We start from the raw sequence: 17,907 nt of genomic DNA, 5'->3' as shown, positions 1-17,907 counted from the left end.
TTGCCAACACTCTTCACAGCACGGGCCCTTGTAGGGAAGCACCTTCCAGCCCTGCCTGCCCAGGTTAGTATCTGTACTATCTCTTCATTTAAATACAGGCTCTCTCAACATAGCCCTGGCTGGCCATGAACTCAGAGATCCACCCGCCTCTGACTCCCGAGTGCTGGGATTACAGTTATTGCACCACTATGCCATGGTCTCTCAAGTCTATCTTAGCGAGCTTTCCACATTAGCTCCAAATGAGAGCTAATGTCCCTCCTCTGCTCTTCATCAGCAAGCAGCTCCTGGCCTTTGCTTTGTGGGAGGAAGAAGAAATCCCTATGATGTAGGGATTTCAGTTACCATCCAGGAGATCCATGCTGTTTCTTTTCTTTTGCCATGATGGGGGTGGAACCCAGAGCCTAATGTGCTAGACAAGAGCTCTACTACTGAGTCACCCCCTACACACACACCTTTCTTAAATAGAGTAATGGGCTAGTCAGAGGTGGGCTTCGCCAGACAGGAAATAAAATGTGACTAAACTAGACAAGCAGTTATTCCTAGACTCCATGACTGGAAAAGGTTTCAATAGGAGTCAGAAGGAGAAAAGTTGAGAAGGGTAGGACAGGACCTGGAGGGAAATGACCAGAGAAAAGGCCACACCTTCTTGTGAGCTCCCAAAACTCACATCTTTGACTGCTCATCCTGAGTTTGGGGTTTACTTTTAAAAGTCCACCTTCAGCCCTTGGGAAAGTAGAAGGTAAGCCCACTGTCAAAAGCGTTTCTATATCCTCAGTAATTCATGAATGCTGACTGGATGAGGGGTGGGTAGAAGGGGCTGTGCTGGGGAGTAAGGTCAGAACATAGCTTACAAATTAAGGGATATAGAGTGGCCAATAAGAATCGTACACTAGTCATGAGTGAAGGCCGAGGCAAGAGAATCTTTGTGAGTTTGAGGCTTGCTGGTTGACAGTAAGTTTCAGGCCAATCAGAATTGACATAGTAAGACCCTGTCTTAAACACAAAAAGCAAACAAAACAACACCAAAAACAAACAAACAAAAGGAAAGAGGCAAAGAAAAAAGGGCACTGCATAGCAGCAGAGGCAGCGAGGGGAAGGGTTGAAGAGCAGCCTGGCGTCTTAAGGGTAAGAGTCTAAGGTGTCTGGAATTGCTCTGCAGGTAATAAGCAGGGAGGAACAGGAGGAAGGATCAAAGCCTACGAGTTCAATCTGGCAGCCAGTGAGGAAGGAAGACCAGGGAAGAGAGAACTCTGCTCATCCCCACTCAGTGAGTGGAGACCAATGATAACAAGAGTGACCGCTGTCTCATGTACCCACCTTCGGTCCTCCCGGTGCTCGAAGTACCCACGGCCCCGATTCTCTTCAAATGGCCTTTTTCGACTCTGGAATTGTTGTCTATCTGGCTTGAGCTGTGAGGCTTCAGGAGGGAGGAAGCTGGGTGGTGCTTCCTGCTTCATTTCTGTCTTCAGTTCTACTGTCAGGACAAATCAGGATGGTCGAGACACTTGGAAAACCCTGGGGTTACTACGTCTCCAGTCCCTTTTACTCCAGATGATGCTGGCAGGCTTGTGACTACAATGAAGGGCTGAGCTCCAGAGACCTACTGAGTGAGCCAAGGAGGCCAGGATGATGGAAGGCTGGATGGGTGGCAGTCTACATCAGGTAACACTCAGGCCTTAAGACGGGCCTTCAACACTAAAAAGGACAAGATCCCTCAAACAACCCAAAGGTAGAAAAACAGCTTTTGGCTAATGATCTGAAGGTTCATGAATGCTGACTCAAAAGCTACTACCTTGGCCTACACGAAGAGGGAGTGAGCCCTAAGAGACTGCAAAGATCCTGCAAGCTCTAGGAAGCAAGAGTTAAACTGTGCCCTTCCCCCCAACTTGTGTGCCTCATTCTTACTGAGCTTCTTCCTGACAAAGACAGGGGAGAAGGAAACTCAGCAGAGTACTATGGGTCTACAGCAAACTACTGGCTTCAGTCACCTTCTACAAAGCCCAATCAGAGTGGAGGGGCCAGCCATTCAGCTCTTCTTGCAGCCTCATTAAATCACACCAAATAAGACATCAAGGTGGGGTAACATCTGGGAACTGAGAAAGACCCAGTCTCAGACAGACCCCATGAACTGATGGCTAACAAAGAGCAAGCTATGGACTCAGGAGGCCTTACTTTTTGAGAGGGCACCATCTCTACCTACAGCTGGTGCAATTCACTCCTATCTGTTCATCCCAGATCTCTGCTCAAGTCACTCCCTAGCTTTGGAACATGGACCCAATCTTTGAGTTAATGTTCCTGATTCTATACTACAGAGATTGGGTTCAGTTTTTTTTTTTTTTTTTAAATGGATACCTCCATGGCTTAAGCATAGGCCAGACTCAGAAGCCACTGGTGGTTAACAGCACAGAAACATCACGTCCTTGGGCCAAATGTCCCCACAAGTCTCACAGAGCCTGTGGTGGTCAGAATAAGAATCTCCCCATAGAGTCACGTGCTTGACTGCTTGACCTATAATGAGTGGCACTATTAGAGGGTTGGGCCTTGCTGGAGGAAGTGTGTCACTGGGGGACAGGTTTTAGGGCTCAGATGCTCAAGCCCAGGCTCGGTGCCTCACAGTTCTTTTCCTGCTGCCTGCCGATCCAGATGTACAACTCTCAGCTCCTTTCCCAGCACCATGGCCCCTTGGATATCACCAAGTCCCACCATGATGATAACGAGCTAAACCTCTGAACCGTAAGCCAGCCCCAATTAATGTTTTCCTTCTAGAGTTGCCTTGGTCCTGGTCTCTTCACAGCAATAGAAACCCTAAGAGAGAGGCTGACACAAATCTACAGTTTGACCTACGTTCTTTAATGTCCCTAGCCCTCCCACCCCCAAGTACCCACCAGGGAATTTTACTTTGTGGCTGAAGCAGAATGGAATGAGATAGATAGGATCAACTAGGGCTGGCGACGGTGATTCATACCAGTAATCTAGGCTTTTGGGAGACTCACACAGGAGGAGCCTGAGGTCCGGACCAGCTGGGCTCTACAGTGCGACCCTGCCTCAAAACAAACTTTTCTTTTTGAATACTGCAACACCAGGAGTGGCGTGGCCACAATTCTAGTTCAGCCAATTTCATCAGTAGACTTTTTTTCTAAATAGTCAGACTTTCATGGACGATGTACCAAGAATGTTGGTCTGAGCTAGTTTCTTGGGTTTTGGCCTCAGTTTTGCCATCAGACCAGTCACCTCTTCACATAAAAGGGAGTGAAGCTAGATGGACCCTACCTGTTCCCCTGCTTACTATGGAAAACACCATTCTGCAACAATATAGGTACATGTTTTAGAAATGCAGAGTCTAAATAAACAATATGAGGTTTATTTCATTCTAGGACTTCTCAGAGCCTTTAATGAACACAATAAATCTCCATAAGGTGGGACAGCTATGCTGCATTTTTTGATACAGTTGTGCCTAGCTAAGGGACCCCTTTCCAAAGAGTAGTCTCCTGGATTGGTGCTCTTCAGAACACAAGGAGCACCACCTAGATTCCGAAAGCTGTTTCTGACTCCCTCATTGCAAGACTCTGAAAAGATACCAGGAAGCCAGACATGAGTTATTTTCTTCAACACCAAACAGAACTGGGAGGGAAATGGTGGCAGAAGGACTTAGGAGAACAAAGCCAGTTCTAGCTCCTTTTCAATTTAAGGCTAGCTTGAACAACTTAGTAAGGATGTTATCTCAAAAATAAACTCAAACAAGAATAAAACCCTCAACCCCAAACAGAACAAAACCAAAATCCCAACCCAAATAAAACCTTGCCAGAAGGACAAAGGCCAAAAGAACTGTCCAAGAGAAAGATGCAAGGTCTTCCTTGGACTGTTTCCATTAGGAAGGAGTGTGGGAGCCTTCCTACCTGGGCGATAGGCCGGCTGCTGCGGCTCCATGTCTAATGGTCTCCTGTCATACCCTGACTCGTTTTCTTGCTTGATGACCGGCGTCTCATAGAATTGGTTCTGCCTGGTAATATTGTCCATGACATCTTAAATTAAAAAAAAAAAAAAATAGATGAATACATTTGAAAGGACTCTTGTAACTAAGACATCATCCTTACTGGGGTGAGTCAGACTATTAGAAGGCAAAGAACAACACCTTCTGATGTAAACTTATTTAGGTAGGGGGTGTCTCCAAATGCCTAAGGGTATGTCCCGTGTCTCAAAACTCTACAAACAGATCCACAACTGTGCGCTATAGAAACTGAATACCTTAAGTCAAGTGAGGAAGAAGTTCTTCGGTTAAAATGAGATGGCAGTGTCAAAGAATCTAAGTCCAGCTAGATTTCTCTAAGTTTAGCCTCCAGGGTGGAAGCCACTCTAAGATGTATGGGACGCCTAACCGAGCAGTTAACATGGGTCTCTACCTTAAGATGTATTGCTCAGAGTTTACTTCAGCACAAACCTACCCTCTGACCAGTCCCATCCATCTGACTTGAACACTCCTGCCTGCCCTCACCTTTTCCTGTACTTATAATTAAATCTAGAGCCTTGTACATGTATCTCCAGCACAGCCAACACAATGTACAAAACTCTGGAATCATAATAGCCTCCAGGTTCACTAGGAATAGGTCCCCAAATAGCTGGAGCCAGAAGTGGTTAGGAGAAGTGTTCTGTCAGTCCAGGAGGTGAGGAAGAGGGGTAAGAAGAGCAACAGTAACTACTTATGGAATTATGCTGAACACCAGACCCTGGGATACAGGTGAATATAAACTTGCCCCACTGAAGCATCCAGTTTAGGGAGAGACACACATTACCAGATGCTTATACTTCAAAATTATATATTGGCTGTATATGTAGCACCAAGAGCTGAGAAGGGGTTCCAGTAAGGAAGAGAAAAGCCTCAACTCAAAGGATACAGTCAAAGGCTCAATGAGGAGAACAGAGAACATTCCTGGGGAAGGATAACATCTTTTGTGAAAAGCTCAGAAGCAGGAGTAGAGTAGAAACAAAGTAAGAGAACGTTATGAACTTAGGATGGGAAGCATGCAGCTCTCTGTCCCTGGGGTAAGTGCGCTGACAGGTGCCTCCAGAGCCCTGCTAGAAGCTGTGCCAGGAGCAGTGAGACAGAACCACAGGGAAGGGTAGACTATTCTGCCACTTGTTAACTGATTGGATTCTTTCTCAGAGGACAAATACATCTGGGCACAAACCAGGTGCAACCCAAAGGGAGGAAAGCCACAAGTGTCTGTTTGCCAAGGATGAAGGAAGTGCTGGAGAGGGACCTGAAGGGGCTTAGAGAATTTTGCTGTAGATGTGTTGGGGGTGGGGGGCATGACATGACAGGGGACGCAGTATCTCCTTAATTGGAACACAAGGTTTCTTCAAACCATTATGCTTCCTCCAGAGCCTTAGGACAGTATTCTCCCCAGAAAGCCCGTGTTCTTTCCCCCAACAGTGGCAGGCTGGCCTAGGGAAGCTATGATGCTGGGGTCCTTTCCCACTCTCTACAACATCCCCCCAACAACAGGCAACCCTGGTGTGGGGAACCCTCTCACATACCATCTCATGACAACTCAGGGAGGACTCTTACCAGTCCCATATATAGGGAGACCCAGGCTCAGAGGGGAAATGATTTGCTTAACTCCAAAAGTCTGCCTGAGTCTACAGTTTGTGCTCTGAAGCATCAACTCATTTTCCCAAGACCCTTCTGGCAGAAGCAAGGTTAGGGCTGCACACTGGCTGCTCCTTCATAAGCCATTCTTGCAGGGTTCCCCAGCTCTGGGCACATTCACAAGCCACTCCCCCCTTCTTCCCAGGGAGCTGACCACTTGCCACACATGTGTTAGCCCTAGACCACTCTTCTTTCCCCAGGGTGTCTCCTCCATAGGATCCCACCTCTCAGGAACAAGTGAGTACTAGTCTCTCTCAAGGGCCCATTTTCTCTCTCAGTGTTTCATCCCAAGTCCCGCAGTGTCTTCTTCTCAGAGAAATACTCCAAGCCTCGGATGCCAAGGTGTTTCGTTCCAGGTTCCCTCTCATACCAGGGTCTCCTTTACTCAAGGGACTGCAGTTCCCCTCCAATCCTATCTTACAGACACACTTCCTGGTTGATCAAACTCCCCCAGGCCCCTTGAGCACACAAGTAACTATTTCTGGGGACTCAGGAGCCCTCTCTCGGAAAGGAATACTCCCTGAGGCCTCCAGCCAAATCAACAGGTTTCCTTTCTTCTCCAAATCCTCCACGCGTCCCTCCCCCACATCTGCTAGCTGCAGACTCCCTGTGGGACACAAAGGTCCTCTGCCCACCACACAGTTCATCCACTTGCTACCAACTTATTCTCCCCAACTCCAGCTATCCGAGTTTCGAAAACTATCCATAGCTAACAATACAAGGCCATTCAGCAGGAGCCACCCGGTGTTTCTTAGGAGCCTTCCCAATTCTAGACTAGTCCCTAGCTCTTTTGTCCATTAAAAACATCCTGTTTTTCCTCGCCACTGTTTATAGACACCAACGTTCTCGTGCCTCTTCTAGAAAGCCACAAGCTAAGATCTCCCAGTACCAAATATTCCTAGCTGCCCTGTCCTCAAGGTTGGCCCTGTAACTGAAATGCAGGACTTGGGGGGGAAGGGAGGGGACGCCAAACCCAATCTTCCGCTGGTTTTCCATTATCTCCCCCTAAAAGCTCACCTGCCAAACATCGGAGCGCCCAGCCCACCTCCCTCGGCCTCGGCCACCCGCAGCTCCACGGCACCAACTCACCCACAGCACCAAGCACACCTCCCGGATCCCATCCGGCCGCAAGATCGGAGATCCTCTAGCCTCAAATACTCTCCCTCAGCCCTGCACCGTTGACCATTCTTCACCCCCCGCCCTCCCTGATACCTGGAAATCCGGCTTTTTGAGACCCAGCCCAAACGGGGTGTGTGTGCGTGGAGGGGGGAACACGACCCGCACGGCCACCCAAGCTGTCAGCTCAAAGCCCCCAGCGAGCATCACCATTTTTCCAAAAGCCCTCCCGGAGACACCCCTTTCCCTGAAAGCTCCTTCCGACTCTCCAGCTCCAAAAGGGAAAGAGGAAAAGAAAAAGAAAGAGAAACAGTTTCCGGCCTCCCAGTTCTAGGATGTGCATTCCTCCCCACCCACCCTCCCTCTCGCTAGTCTTCTTCTTAAAAACACTCGGGAGGCAGAGGCAGGCGGATCTCTGGGAGTTCGAGGCCAGCCTGGTCTACAAGAGAGCGAGTTCCAGGGCAGCCTCCAAAGCCACACAGAGAGAAACCCTCGTCTCGGAAAAACCAAAATAAATAAATAAATAACTAAATCGGACAAAATAAAGAAACCCCGCCGGCTCTACCCCCCCTCACCCCACGCCACCCCGCCCAGGCCCAGGGTTGTTCCCTTGCACCCAAGGCCCTCCCTGCAGGATCCGCCCTGGGGCTGCTCGCCCTGGGGCTGGCTCGCCCTGGGGCTGGCGGCCCTGTCCACCGATGCTCGGCAGCCGCAGCGGCAGGTGGCGGGGGGTCCCGGGCTCCCCCGCCAGGGACCGTGTCCGGGGTCCCCCGGGGTGTCGATGGAGAGGAGTGGACTTCCCGCGTCCCCCGGTTCTCCCCCCCTCCCCCCGGTCCCCCGGTGTCCCCCCCAGGCCCCGCGCACTCTCACAGTGTCCGTCCGGCCCCGGGTAGCCGCCGGGCTCCGGGTGCGGGTGCGGGTGCGGCTGCAGCCCGGGCGGCGGTGGCGGCGCGGTCCCCTCCAGCTCCGAGCCCCCCTCGGTGTCGACCTCGTCGTCGTGGCGGCGCTCGGGTAACCCCGGCTCGCCGTCGCCCCCGTGGCGGCCGCCGCCGTCGCCGTCGCCGTCGTCGCCGTCGCCGCCGTCAGCGTCGAGCTCCCGCTCTTCGGGCTCCTCGGCCTCCAACGCCGCCAGCAGGCGCTCGGCAAGCTCGGCCTTGAGGCCGCGAGTGTCCAGGCCGCGGCGCTGCAGCTCCTCGCGAAGTTCGTTCACCTTCAGACGGCGCACATCCATGGCCCGGGCCCCCGGGGCGGCCCCCGAGCCCGGCCCGGCCTCCCGGGGCTCTGTCCCCCCTCAAACCTCGCCCGTCAGGAGGCGAAGGGGGAACGGGGGGGGCCCCTCCAATGGCGGCGGCGGCTCAAAATGGCCGCCGCCGCCGCCTCCTCCCCCCCTGGCCCCGGAGCCCGACGATGTAACGCGGGCGTCGATTGGGCAGCGTGCGGGGCAACGGGCGCGGGCCCCGGAGGCTCCGCCAATCACAGCGCGGCTCTCACCGCGACGGCACTCGAGAGGGTTCAGGGCGCTCTGCCCAAGAGGAAGCGTTAGCCTACGTCGGAGTCGCGGCCCCAAGCGGAGGGCGGGAAAAGGCAAGGGGCGGGGCCGGCGCTGATTGGACGGCGCCCCGCGCCCCCCCCCGCCCCGCGACCCCCGCGCGCGCGCGCGCGCAGCGGGTACGGTCAAATGGTGGCAGATAAGGGAGTAACGATCCCGAGCAATCAGCAACGGGGTCTCAGCGTCGCCTCCCCGCCCCGTCCCTCCCGGCAGCCTCTCCCGCTCTCGGACTCTCCGTAAAGCGCGTGCTGACTGGTCCGCAGCTCCCGCCCCTCGCGCGGGGCGGGGGGGCGGGGGAAAAAGATCGCCGCGGCCAATCAAACGCGGCGACCGAGGGGCCCCGCCCACCCTCGTCTTTCCTGTGGCCCTTTCGGAAGCCCGGAAGGAGACCCACTCGCGGAGGGCCCGCCCCTTGCCGTTAGGGCGGTTTCAAAACAAGCTGTCCACCAATCGCAGTTACGGTTACATTTCCGCTCCCCTCTCCGCCCGCCCGCCCCGCAGCCGTAGCTTGAGCGCTTTGAGGAAAAGCTAACGGGATTGGCCCTGCTGGAAGAGGCTTGCCTTGCAAACTTGGCCGTCTTGCGGGGATGTTTGAGAGGCGGGATCGGGCTTAAGGGGAGCTGCTTCTGCTCGCCTGCTACTCAAGCCCAGTTGCTGGCTCGCTTGCTTTTTGTTTTTTTTTTTTTTAACGAGGAACAAACAAACAAACAAACAGTTGGCCCTGGGGAGCGCTGAAGGGTTGCAAGCGGGGGTTGGGCTAAACCCACGGGGGAGAAGCTGCTTGGCAAACGGCGCACCGCTCTAGAGTTTGCTCGCTCGCCCGCCCAGGCCGCCCTGCACGCGACCGCCGCAGCCGCAGAAAGAAGTCCGGGGCTCTCCATCTCGAGCCCTGCAGCTTGCCTGCCTATGCCAACCATCGCCAACACGAGGGATCCGTAACTGTGCCTCGCGTTAACCCTTAGCACGCCCGTCGCCCCTAGCTCGGGAGGCGAAAAAAAAAAAAAAAGATTTAGTGCAATAACACCATAAAAAAGATTTAGTGCAATACCACCATAAAAAAATAGTGCAATACCACCATAAAAAAGATTTAGTGCAATACCACCATAAAAAAAAGATTTAGTGCAATACCACCATAAAAAAATTTAGTGCAATACCACCATAAAAAAAAAAAAGATTTAGTGCAATACCACCATCCGGTTTTGCACAATGCAAAACGTCCGCTGCCAGCCAGCCAACCCCCCTAGCCTTGCTCGCTACAAGAGCCACAACCCACTCGGCTTGGATAAAGGCAAGCATCGCGCAGCAGACGGACAGGCCAGGAGCATCCATTCGGGACGGGGCTGTCAAACGGCAGCGTAGGTGTGGCGCGAGCGAGCGTGCGGCTCCGGCGGACAAAGCTCGGCGCTATAAACTTAACACCCCAGCCACTTAGACACAGACACCCACTCAGCCGCGGGACAGACACTCACGTGGGCCCGGAGGTTCCAGTGCAGACACCCCGCCCCTCCTCGCCCACGTCCGACTTCCTCTCTCCTCCCAGTTTCCACAATGATTTGTTCCAAGAAAAGAAAAAAAAAAAAAAAAAAAAGAACTTTGTGGCCCGGATTGAACTGTCCCCAGTTCTCGGCAGCCACCACCGGGGGGCGACCGGGCGCCGCCCAGAGTTCTTATATCTGCAGTCGGCCACACCCCAGGAACCAGTGACGACCTATAGGACTGGCCTTGGCCGCGCCGTTTTTTTGTGGATCAAGGTGTTCCGATCCATTTTCCCTTGTCAACCCGAATGGTTTGGCTGTGTGCGAATCTGTTGTGCTAGTAGTACTCCTTAGCTCCAGGCATGCTTGTTTCTTTCTTCATTGAGACGGGGGTGGGGTGGGGTGGGGGCTCCTTTAGCCCAGGCTAACCTGGATTTCTGTCTGTAATCGGGAATGAGCTTGAGCTCTGGAGCTCCCTGCTTTCATATCTCAAGTTCTGGGACTACAGGCACACACCTGACTTGTGTGTAATGCTGTCCTGCCTGTGCCTTGGTTGCTAAAGGGTTTTGTTTCGTTTTGTTTTGTTTTTTCCTGTCGCTGGTGAGTACCACCAGCCTGCTGATGTTTGCAGATTTGCCAGTGTGGATTTATTTATGTGTTTGTTACTGTGTCTGAATAACCGCTTCTTGGTATTCGTGACCAGGCGTGCCTGCGCATGTTTAGCAATTCCCGCGTCCGTTACTTTGGAGTGTGTCTGTAAGACCCTATAGGGATCTCAATCTCTTTGTGTCTCCATATATACTTATGTATGTGTGTGTACATATACACACACACAATTTCTAATATGTGTATATCGTGTGCTTGACACACGTCCCTCAGGGCTTTCTGAGAGCCTGCCTCTCCTCACTCGTATGTATTTACTTATGTGCATGGCTCATGTCTACCATCACCAATGAAGAAAAAATTCCCAGGTCCATCAAAACATTGCTTTTTTTTTTCTTATTGAGATAGGGTCTCTATGTAAGCCGTGATGGCCCACAACTAATTCTCCAACCTCTTGCCTCTCAGGTGTTGGGATTACAGGCCTCAGCTTCTACACACAGCAGCCCTTTTTATTTTTATTTTTACAATGGGGAAACGGAACCTCCAGGAGAGGGGCCATATCACAGCTGAATGGAGACAGGAGACAAAACGGTGATTGACAAAAATTTTATGTGGTCTGAGCCTCTCTGGAGGCACCAGAGTCCATACTTTAGACAGGGATGAGGGACTGGCTCAAGGGGGCAACATGACCCAAAATCAGGGAAGATGGTCCGTCACTTGAAGGAAAGACATTCCCAATGCATTGCACAGGCTTAATTAAGGTGGGGCGCACCCCACACGAGGAGGGCAGGAAGCATAGGTGGCTAAGGAGGGAAAGGGCTTAGAAAAGAATGCTATGAGGTTCCAACCTTGGCTTCGTACCTAACATTCTACACCTGTGGACCTTCAGAATCCTAGACACTAGGAACCCTGGATTCCTAAGTTATAGTGCTTAGAGCCTTAATATGTTTAGAAATATGTATTCTCCAACCTTTAATTAGGCGCTAGAAAGGCGGAAAGCAGCACAGAACCTAGAGGTGTCCAGCATTAGAAATGATTAGAACTTTGGTGTCTGGTTAGTCACAATTAACTGTGAGCCTCTTAGGACCCAGAGTCTTGGAGCCACAGCATCATATAGTGCCTGAGATCAAGAGGAGGCCATCATTAGAGCTTTAGAGTTTAATGATCTGTAACCCTGGAGCATATGATGTGGAATCTGAGAGAATCTAGAACCTTGGACCACATTCTAGGTTATCATCACATCATAGCTTAGAAACTCAGCCTGGAGACTCTTAAAGCTTTGGAGTTTCAGATTCTAGAATCATACTTGAGATGCAGGATCTTACATAAAAGCATCTATGATGTTAATGCCTCCGAGACTTTAACTGACCATCGCTGGAATCTCAGAAATTAAGAAAACAAAAGTCTGAAGCATTATGGTCTGGAGTATTATGACACGGAGCGCTGTTAAATTTGGGAACAGTATGCCTTACAACCTTCACGCCTAGAATCTTTAGAATTTCAAAACCTAGAAGCTTCCACTTATAGAGAGCCTCAGGCTCCAGGAAAATAAAGTCTAGATTCCAGGATCGCAGAGCTGTACAACCGAAAACCATGGGGGCATCACCAAGAATTTGAGAACCAGAAAAATCTAGAGCCACAGAATCTCAGAGCCTTCGGACAGTGGGCCATGTCTACAACAAGAGCACATTAGACCTAGAAATCAGCATCTCAATTCCTTAGCATCAAGGACTCGTATCATCTCTGAGACCTAGAACCTTGAAATCTAGACTCCAACCTTCGAATCTAGAATGTTGGGACGTACGATCTGAGAAGATCCTTCGACACTGCAGCCCAACCCTTCTTTTTATGGATAGGATGTTTATGTGCAGCACGTCTTTCTGTGCTGAATTTGAGAAGGGAGAGAAGGCCATGCTGCAGTTGGGGAGAAGGCCTGGAGCGGCAAAGAGGGGGTGAGGTTTCCCCCAGTGGCAGTGCCTAGCTTGGATCCTGAGAGGGCGTCCCAGGTGGAAGACTGTCTCAGGCTCCATCCTCCTGCCCTGGGGGTGCTGGGCAGCCTCTGTCAGGAGACAGGGTGGGTCCCGGAGCTGTAGAAGGACAAAGGACGTAGCGTCCAGCAGCATGGACCTCAGCCGCAGTGAGACAGCTGCAGGAATCCTTCGGGTCAGGTTGGGTTGGGGGGTCAGCTCCTCCCGCAGCACCTCGGGGTTCCAGGTGGCTTCCACCTTCATCCATGTTGACATAAAGGATTTCATCAGGCTCCTGGGCAGGGGGCAGAGCCTTCAACGTGTTCTCCAGGTCTTCCCGAAGCTCTGCAAAACTTGGCCGGTCTCGAGGGTTCAGCTCCCAGCACCGGGACATCAGGGCATACCTAAAGAGGTCAAGCAAAGGGCGGCCAGCTGAGCAGGGGCTTAGAAGGGGACCATTCTAGTTCGGGGGGGGGGGCTGTAGGACACTGGGGGGACTACAGAGAACTTCAGCAACTTAAAGAGCAGGGACTTGCTGGGCGTTGGTGGCGCACGCCTTTAAATCCCAGCACTTGGGAGGCAGAGGCAGGTGGATCTCTGTGAGTTCGAGGCCAGCCTGGTCTCCAGAGAGACTGCCAGGATAGGTTCCAAAGCTACACAGAGAAACCCTGTCTCGAAAAACCAAAAAGAAAGGGGAAAAAAAAAAAAGAGCAGGGACCTGAAAGTTCCCAAGTGTTTGGGGTGGTCCAGGGGACAGAAACTAGGAAAGATGGTAGGAAATCTCTCTGGGTCTCAGGTGGTTTTTAGTGAGGGTTTGAGGCCCAAACTTCCTAGTGTAACCTCTCAGAACAGACTCTCATATCAAGGCCTGGCTCCGCCATTTACCAAGCCCATCGTGTGTGGAGGAAACCTACGAGAGTCTAGGATGAATCAGAAGTCTCCACCATTCAAAAGTTCGAGACTAAGGCCCCTCCCCTTGAGTGTAGGGATTTGCTTCTGGCTCAGCAGAAGGGATGGAACTTGTGCCTTCAAACACTAAGTCAGAAAAGGTGTTGTGGCTACCCCTTGCACATTCTCTTGGATCGTCATGCCAGGAAGCTCAAGTGGCCCTACGAAACTCCCCACAGTAAGGAACAGGTTTCTTGCTCCAGCCATGTGAGGTGCCACCTTGACAATGGGTTTCCTGCCTCCGGTCTTCACATACAGCAGCACCAGTTGCCACCTTGATAACCTCGTTAGAGACCTGCAGAACTACCCTCCTAAGCTGCTCCCAGACTCTGATCTTCAGACATCACCAAATAAATGTTTACGGCTTTAGATCATTAGATTTTGGAGTGCACTGCCTCATACATCAGCAAATGGTAATGTCCCCAACCCCGCTGTAGACTTCAATTTTCCCATCGGCAGAACGGGGAAAACAGGGCCTGGAGAGATGGCTCAGAGGTTAAGAGCTCTGACTGCTCTTCCAGAGGTCCTGAGATCAATTCCCAGCAACCACATGGTGGCTCACAACCATCTGTAATGAGATCTGGTGCCCTCTTCTGGCACACACTAGATACATGATAAATAAATAAATAAATCTTAAAAAAAAAAAAAAGAACGTGGAAAACAATGACGCCTGTCTACTTCCTTTGACTGTGGAAGGGATCCAATAAGTCAATACAAGCAAAGCACATGTATCATCACCTTCCAGTAAATTCTGTAAAAGATTAACTATTAATCTCATCCTCTTCGGCTCTGGGAGTGCCCAAAGGAAGCCTGGGGAGTCTGAATCCCGGGCTATCTCCTCCTGACCCAAGGGACATCCTCTCTTTAATCTCAAGGCACTGACTAAACGTCACACCCTTCTCTGCACGCTGAGATGCCGTAAAGGTTGATAAGCATATCCCAAAGGATCCTGCTAGCAGCTCAGAGATCTGAGAGTCTGGAGAAGGTCAATAAATAGAGGTTTTTGCAAAGGGCCCTGGGTGTTGAGGCACATGGCGGGTGAGAGACCATGAGAGGCTAGCATCTCAGGGCCAGGGCTGTCCAGAAAGGTTGTGCACAGTTGTTTAAGAATACCTGGCTGAGCCAGGCATTGGGGGCGCACGCCTTTAATCCCAGCACTCGGGAGGCAGAGGCAGGCGGATCTCTGTGAGTTCGAGGCCAGCCTGGTCTCCAGAGTGAGTGCCAGGACAGGCTCCAAAGCCACACAGAGAAACCCTGTCTTGAAAAACCAAAAAAAAGAAAAAAAAAATACCTGGCTGAGGCGGGAAGGGGTTGACCCAGCCTACATTCCACACAACAGGCAGAGCTGTAAAGGTAGCTTTACCAAACTTGCACCCCCACTGGCTGACTAGGAGTGGCACAACTCAGAGCACTGGCGAGAGGCAAATGGGTTTCCCAATATTCTGAGGAATCCCATGCACATTTAGCCAGTCTTGGAGATGCTGGGTGCTCTGGTGGGGGTAAATGAGGGGCTGGGGAGTCCCAGAGGTCCTCACAAGCCATCCAGGCAGTCCACAGGCTGTTTCAGGCGATTTCCCTGGCGCAGGTAGTCGTAAATCTCACTGTTCTCCACTCCTGGATAGGGAGTCTGGCCTCGGGTAGCGATCTCCCACATTGTCACTCCAAAGGACCACTGTCGAGAGTAGGGGAGGGGAGTGAGAGGGTCTCTCCAACACATGAGTTCAGGCACACGCTCAACCCTGGCATGGGCATTTGCTGACAGCAGAATCTATGGGTGTGTATCACAGGTATGCACAGAAAAGCTTCTGGTGTGCACGCTCGAGAGCACTCGCACACACACACACACACACACACACACACACACACACACAGGTGATTGACTCTGCAGGATGTGGGGATATGCACACCCATGCACACGCGTGTGGGTAGATGCCCCATGTCACCCTTCATGTCCACAATGCACACACTGTATGGCACACAGTCACCACTGCCTCCTAAGCCTTAAACTGCCCACCCTGCCACCACGCAGAGGTGAGTCTGTATAGATTCTAGCCATCTACACACGCTATTCATACATTCCCCAAACATGTCCAGGCCCCACACACAGGGTCCTTCCTGTGCCAGGAGGCCCTGCAGCTTCTCAGGTCTGGTCACCCACCCAACACACTGAATGCTCCTGGCTGGGGGCACACCTACCACATCACTCTTGCTGGTGTAGACTCGATCTGCCAGACTCTCAATGGCAATCCACTTGACTGGCATCTTGGCAATGCGCCCCTGGCGGTAGTAGTCCCCGTTGTAGATCTTCTTGGAGAGTCCGAAGTCTGCTACACACACGGACATGTTCTCATTCAGCCTGTTCAGGTTGGGGGAAGCAATAAAGCCAGGACATGGGTCATCCCCACCAGGAAGCCCACCAGGAAGCCTGCTGGTGGGGGTGTATCTCAGATACACCTCCAGCTGACCCCAGGGTCCTGGTGGGGATGGGGTCTGACTCCTGAACTCTCACCCCAGCCCCATAGGGAAGTGCTTTATATCTTCCTGTTAGGCTAGGTCTGGACAAAGGGGCTTCTGGAAGCTTCTTCAGCTTTAGCCTTTTATCAGTCTTGAGATCTTTTTGAAACTCCTGGGTCCCTATTCTGTCTTTTTTTTTTTAAATTAAAAATATTTATTATTAGCCAGGCATTGGTGGCGAACGCCTTTAGTCCCAGCACTCGGGAGGCAGAGGCAGGAGGATCTCTGTGAGTTTGAGACCAGCCTGGTCTACAGAGCGAGTGCCAGGATAGGCTCCAAAGCAACACAGAGAAACCCTGTCTCGAAAAAACAAACAAACAAACAAAAACCCAAAATTATTATTTCAATTATGTGAGTGTGTGTGAATGCTTGCACGTGGGTTTGTGCGTGTGAGCGCAGGTACCCGGGAAGGCCAGAAGTGTAGGATCTCTTTGAACTGATGATGTGGGTACCAGGAAGTGAGCCCGGGTCCTATTTGGAAGAGCAGTAAGTACTCTGAGCCCCTGAGCCACTTCTCCAGGACCGCCCTCCCCCTTTTATTTAGTTTTCTTGATGTATACGAAATATACAGAAACGTGTGCATCTTTAGTGGTGTTCTCAGAAACCCTGAAATCCATCTTTCACTTGGTTTTCTCAGGTTTTTGTTTGGTTTTGTTTTTGTTACAGCCACGAAAAGTTGACTACCACACATTTCTAACTCGTCCGGGGGCGGGGGCGGGGGGGGGTTTCCAACCATCCCTGATGGCTCCAGTTTCCCTTTCATCTTGGGGAAGGGGGAAGGAAGCTCTTTGAGGAAGGCGGGGCTTCCAGCGGACTTGCCACTCACATGCAGTTTCTGGCAGCCAGGTCCCGGTGTATGAATCTCTTGGTACTCAGATATTCCATGCCACTGGCAATGTCAGCCATGAACTTGACCAGCATCTGAGTGGGCAGGAACTGGGGTAGGGGGGGAAGGCAAGGCCAAGAGAAGGAGTGGTTAAAAGAGCCACAAACCCGCTTCACTCCTCGGCATGCCTTCCCTCCCGATGTTCACCTAGCTGGATCAGCTGTGGTTTTCTTTTTTCTTTTTTTTTTTTTTTTTTGGTTTTACAAGACAGGGGTTCTCTGTATTGCTTTGGAGGCTGTCCTGGAACTCTCTCTGGAGACCAGGCTGGCCTCAAACTCACAGAGATCCACCTGCCTCTGCCTCCCGAGTGCTGGGATGAAAGGCGAGCTGTGGTTTTCTATGGCTTTTGAGAACATTGGCTTTCCCACAGATTCACGATCCTAGAAAATCTACCCCTCTCTGACTTGGTGGGCTATTGTTCTAGCCTTCGACATAACACTTCAGCCAGGGGCCCCTTTCCTGGTCTTCAGACCCCGGGCCACGCTAAGCATTTGGTCGGGATTGCTTCCTGCCTGGATGTCCCAGTATCTCCTCAGTCAGCGCTTCCTTCAAGGTCACCCCTTCAGCCAGGCCCCCTTCCTTCCACCCAAATTAATCCCCAGGCCTCCTTATCGTTCTTCCTTCTGTATTTCCTTTGAAGCACTGAATGCTTTTGCTTATTTCTGTTAACTTATTTATTGCCTTGCCCACCCTTGCAGTACAGGATCCACAGGCCTGAGGTCAACTGTCGCCTTCCTGGTAGGTGTGCAATGAGTACTTATGGACAGAAGAGTAAGCACCCCTCACCACTGGCTGGTCCCCGAGCCGGGAATACAGGAGGAAACTGTGTAGGTCTCCATGTTTCATGAAAGGCAAGATGACCACAGGTTCTGGGAAACCCTCTCGATCAGAACCCTGGAAACAGACACCTGAACCCCGCCCCAAGGGAGATCTGTCATTCTGGCTGGGCAGAAGAGGGGAACCCAACCCCGCTCCCAGACGGACTCAGCCTTCCCCCTTTTCCCACCCCCTCAAATCTAATCTCCGCATTGTTTGGGAGATGGGTGGAAAGGACATGGCGCTCGAGAAAAGCCATTTATTTCCCAAGGATGTTTCCGGAGCCCTCCTGGGGACCTCAGCTATTTCTGGGAAAGGGTCAGAGGTCACATTCCAAGTTGAGGGAGCAGAAGAAGGGGAGCTTGCTGATCCTGGCGGAGAGGGGG

The 17,907-nt window shown here is 51.7% G+C and overlaps 2 protein-coding genes across 10 annotated transcripts in view; both read right to left on the bottom strand.

Annotated features, from left to right (window-relative positions):
* Positions 1-9,871, bottom strand: part of Hnrnpul1 (heterogeneous nuclear ribonucleoprotein U like 1) — a 36,373-nt gene extending 26,502 nt beyond the window's left edge. The window contains exons 1-3 of one of the 6 annotated variants that reach the window (XM_027430393.2): positions 9,782-9,871; positions 3,897-4,022; positions 1,318-1,474 (exon numbers count right to left, since the gene is read on the bottom strand). In XM_027430393.2, the coding sequence (XP_027286194.1) occupies positions 1,318-1,474; positions 3,897-4,017 (278 nt within the window). In that variant the 5' untranslated portion in view covers positions 4,018-4,022; positions 9,782-9,871. Of the gene's footprint in view, positions 1-1,317; positions 1,475-3,896; positions 4,023-7,627; positions 8,131-9,781 lie in introns of those variants that run through there. The other 5 variants (XM_035449572.1, XM_027430388.2, XM_027430389.2 and 2 more) reach the window with 5 other exon arrangements.
* Positions 9,872-10,980: 1,109 nt separating this feature from the next.
* The window catches only part of Axl (AXL receptor tyrosine kinase), a 30,176-nt gene continuing 23,249 nt past the window's right edge, over positions 10,981-17,907 (bottom strand). For all 4 annotated transcript variants that reach the window (XM_027430384.2, XM_027430385.2, XM_027430387.2 and 1 more), the window contains 5 exons: positions 17,492-17,613; positions 16,646-16,755; positions 15,502-15,661; positions 14,841-14,977; positions 10,981-12,761 (listed from right to left, as the gene is read on the bottom strand). In XM_027430384.2, the coding sequence (XP_027286185.1) occupies positions 12,410-12,761; positions 14,841-14,977; positions 15,502-15,661; positions 16,646-16,755; positions 17,492-17,613 (881 nt within the window). In that variant the 3' untranslated portion in view covers positions 10,981-12,409. The remainder of the gene's footprint in view (positions 12,762-14,840; positions 14,978-15,501; positions 15,662-16,645; positions 16,756-17,491; positions 17,614-17,907) is intronic.

Source organism: Cricetulus griseus, chromosome 9, assembly GCF_003668045.3.
Source record: "Cricetulus griseus strain 17A/GY chromosome 9, alternate assembly CriGri-PICRH-1.0, whole genome shotgun sequence".
Taxonomy (NCBI): domain Eukaryota; kingdom Metazoa; phylum Chordata; class Mammalia; order Rodentia; family Cricetidae; genus Cricetulus; species Cricetulus griseus.
This window is presented reverse-complemented; position numbering and strand designations above follow the sequence as displayed.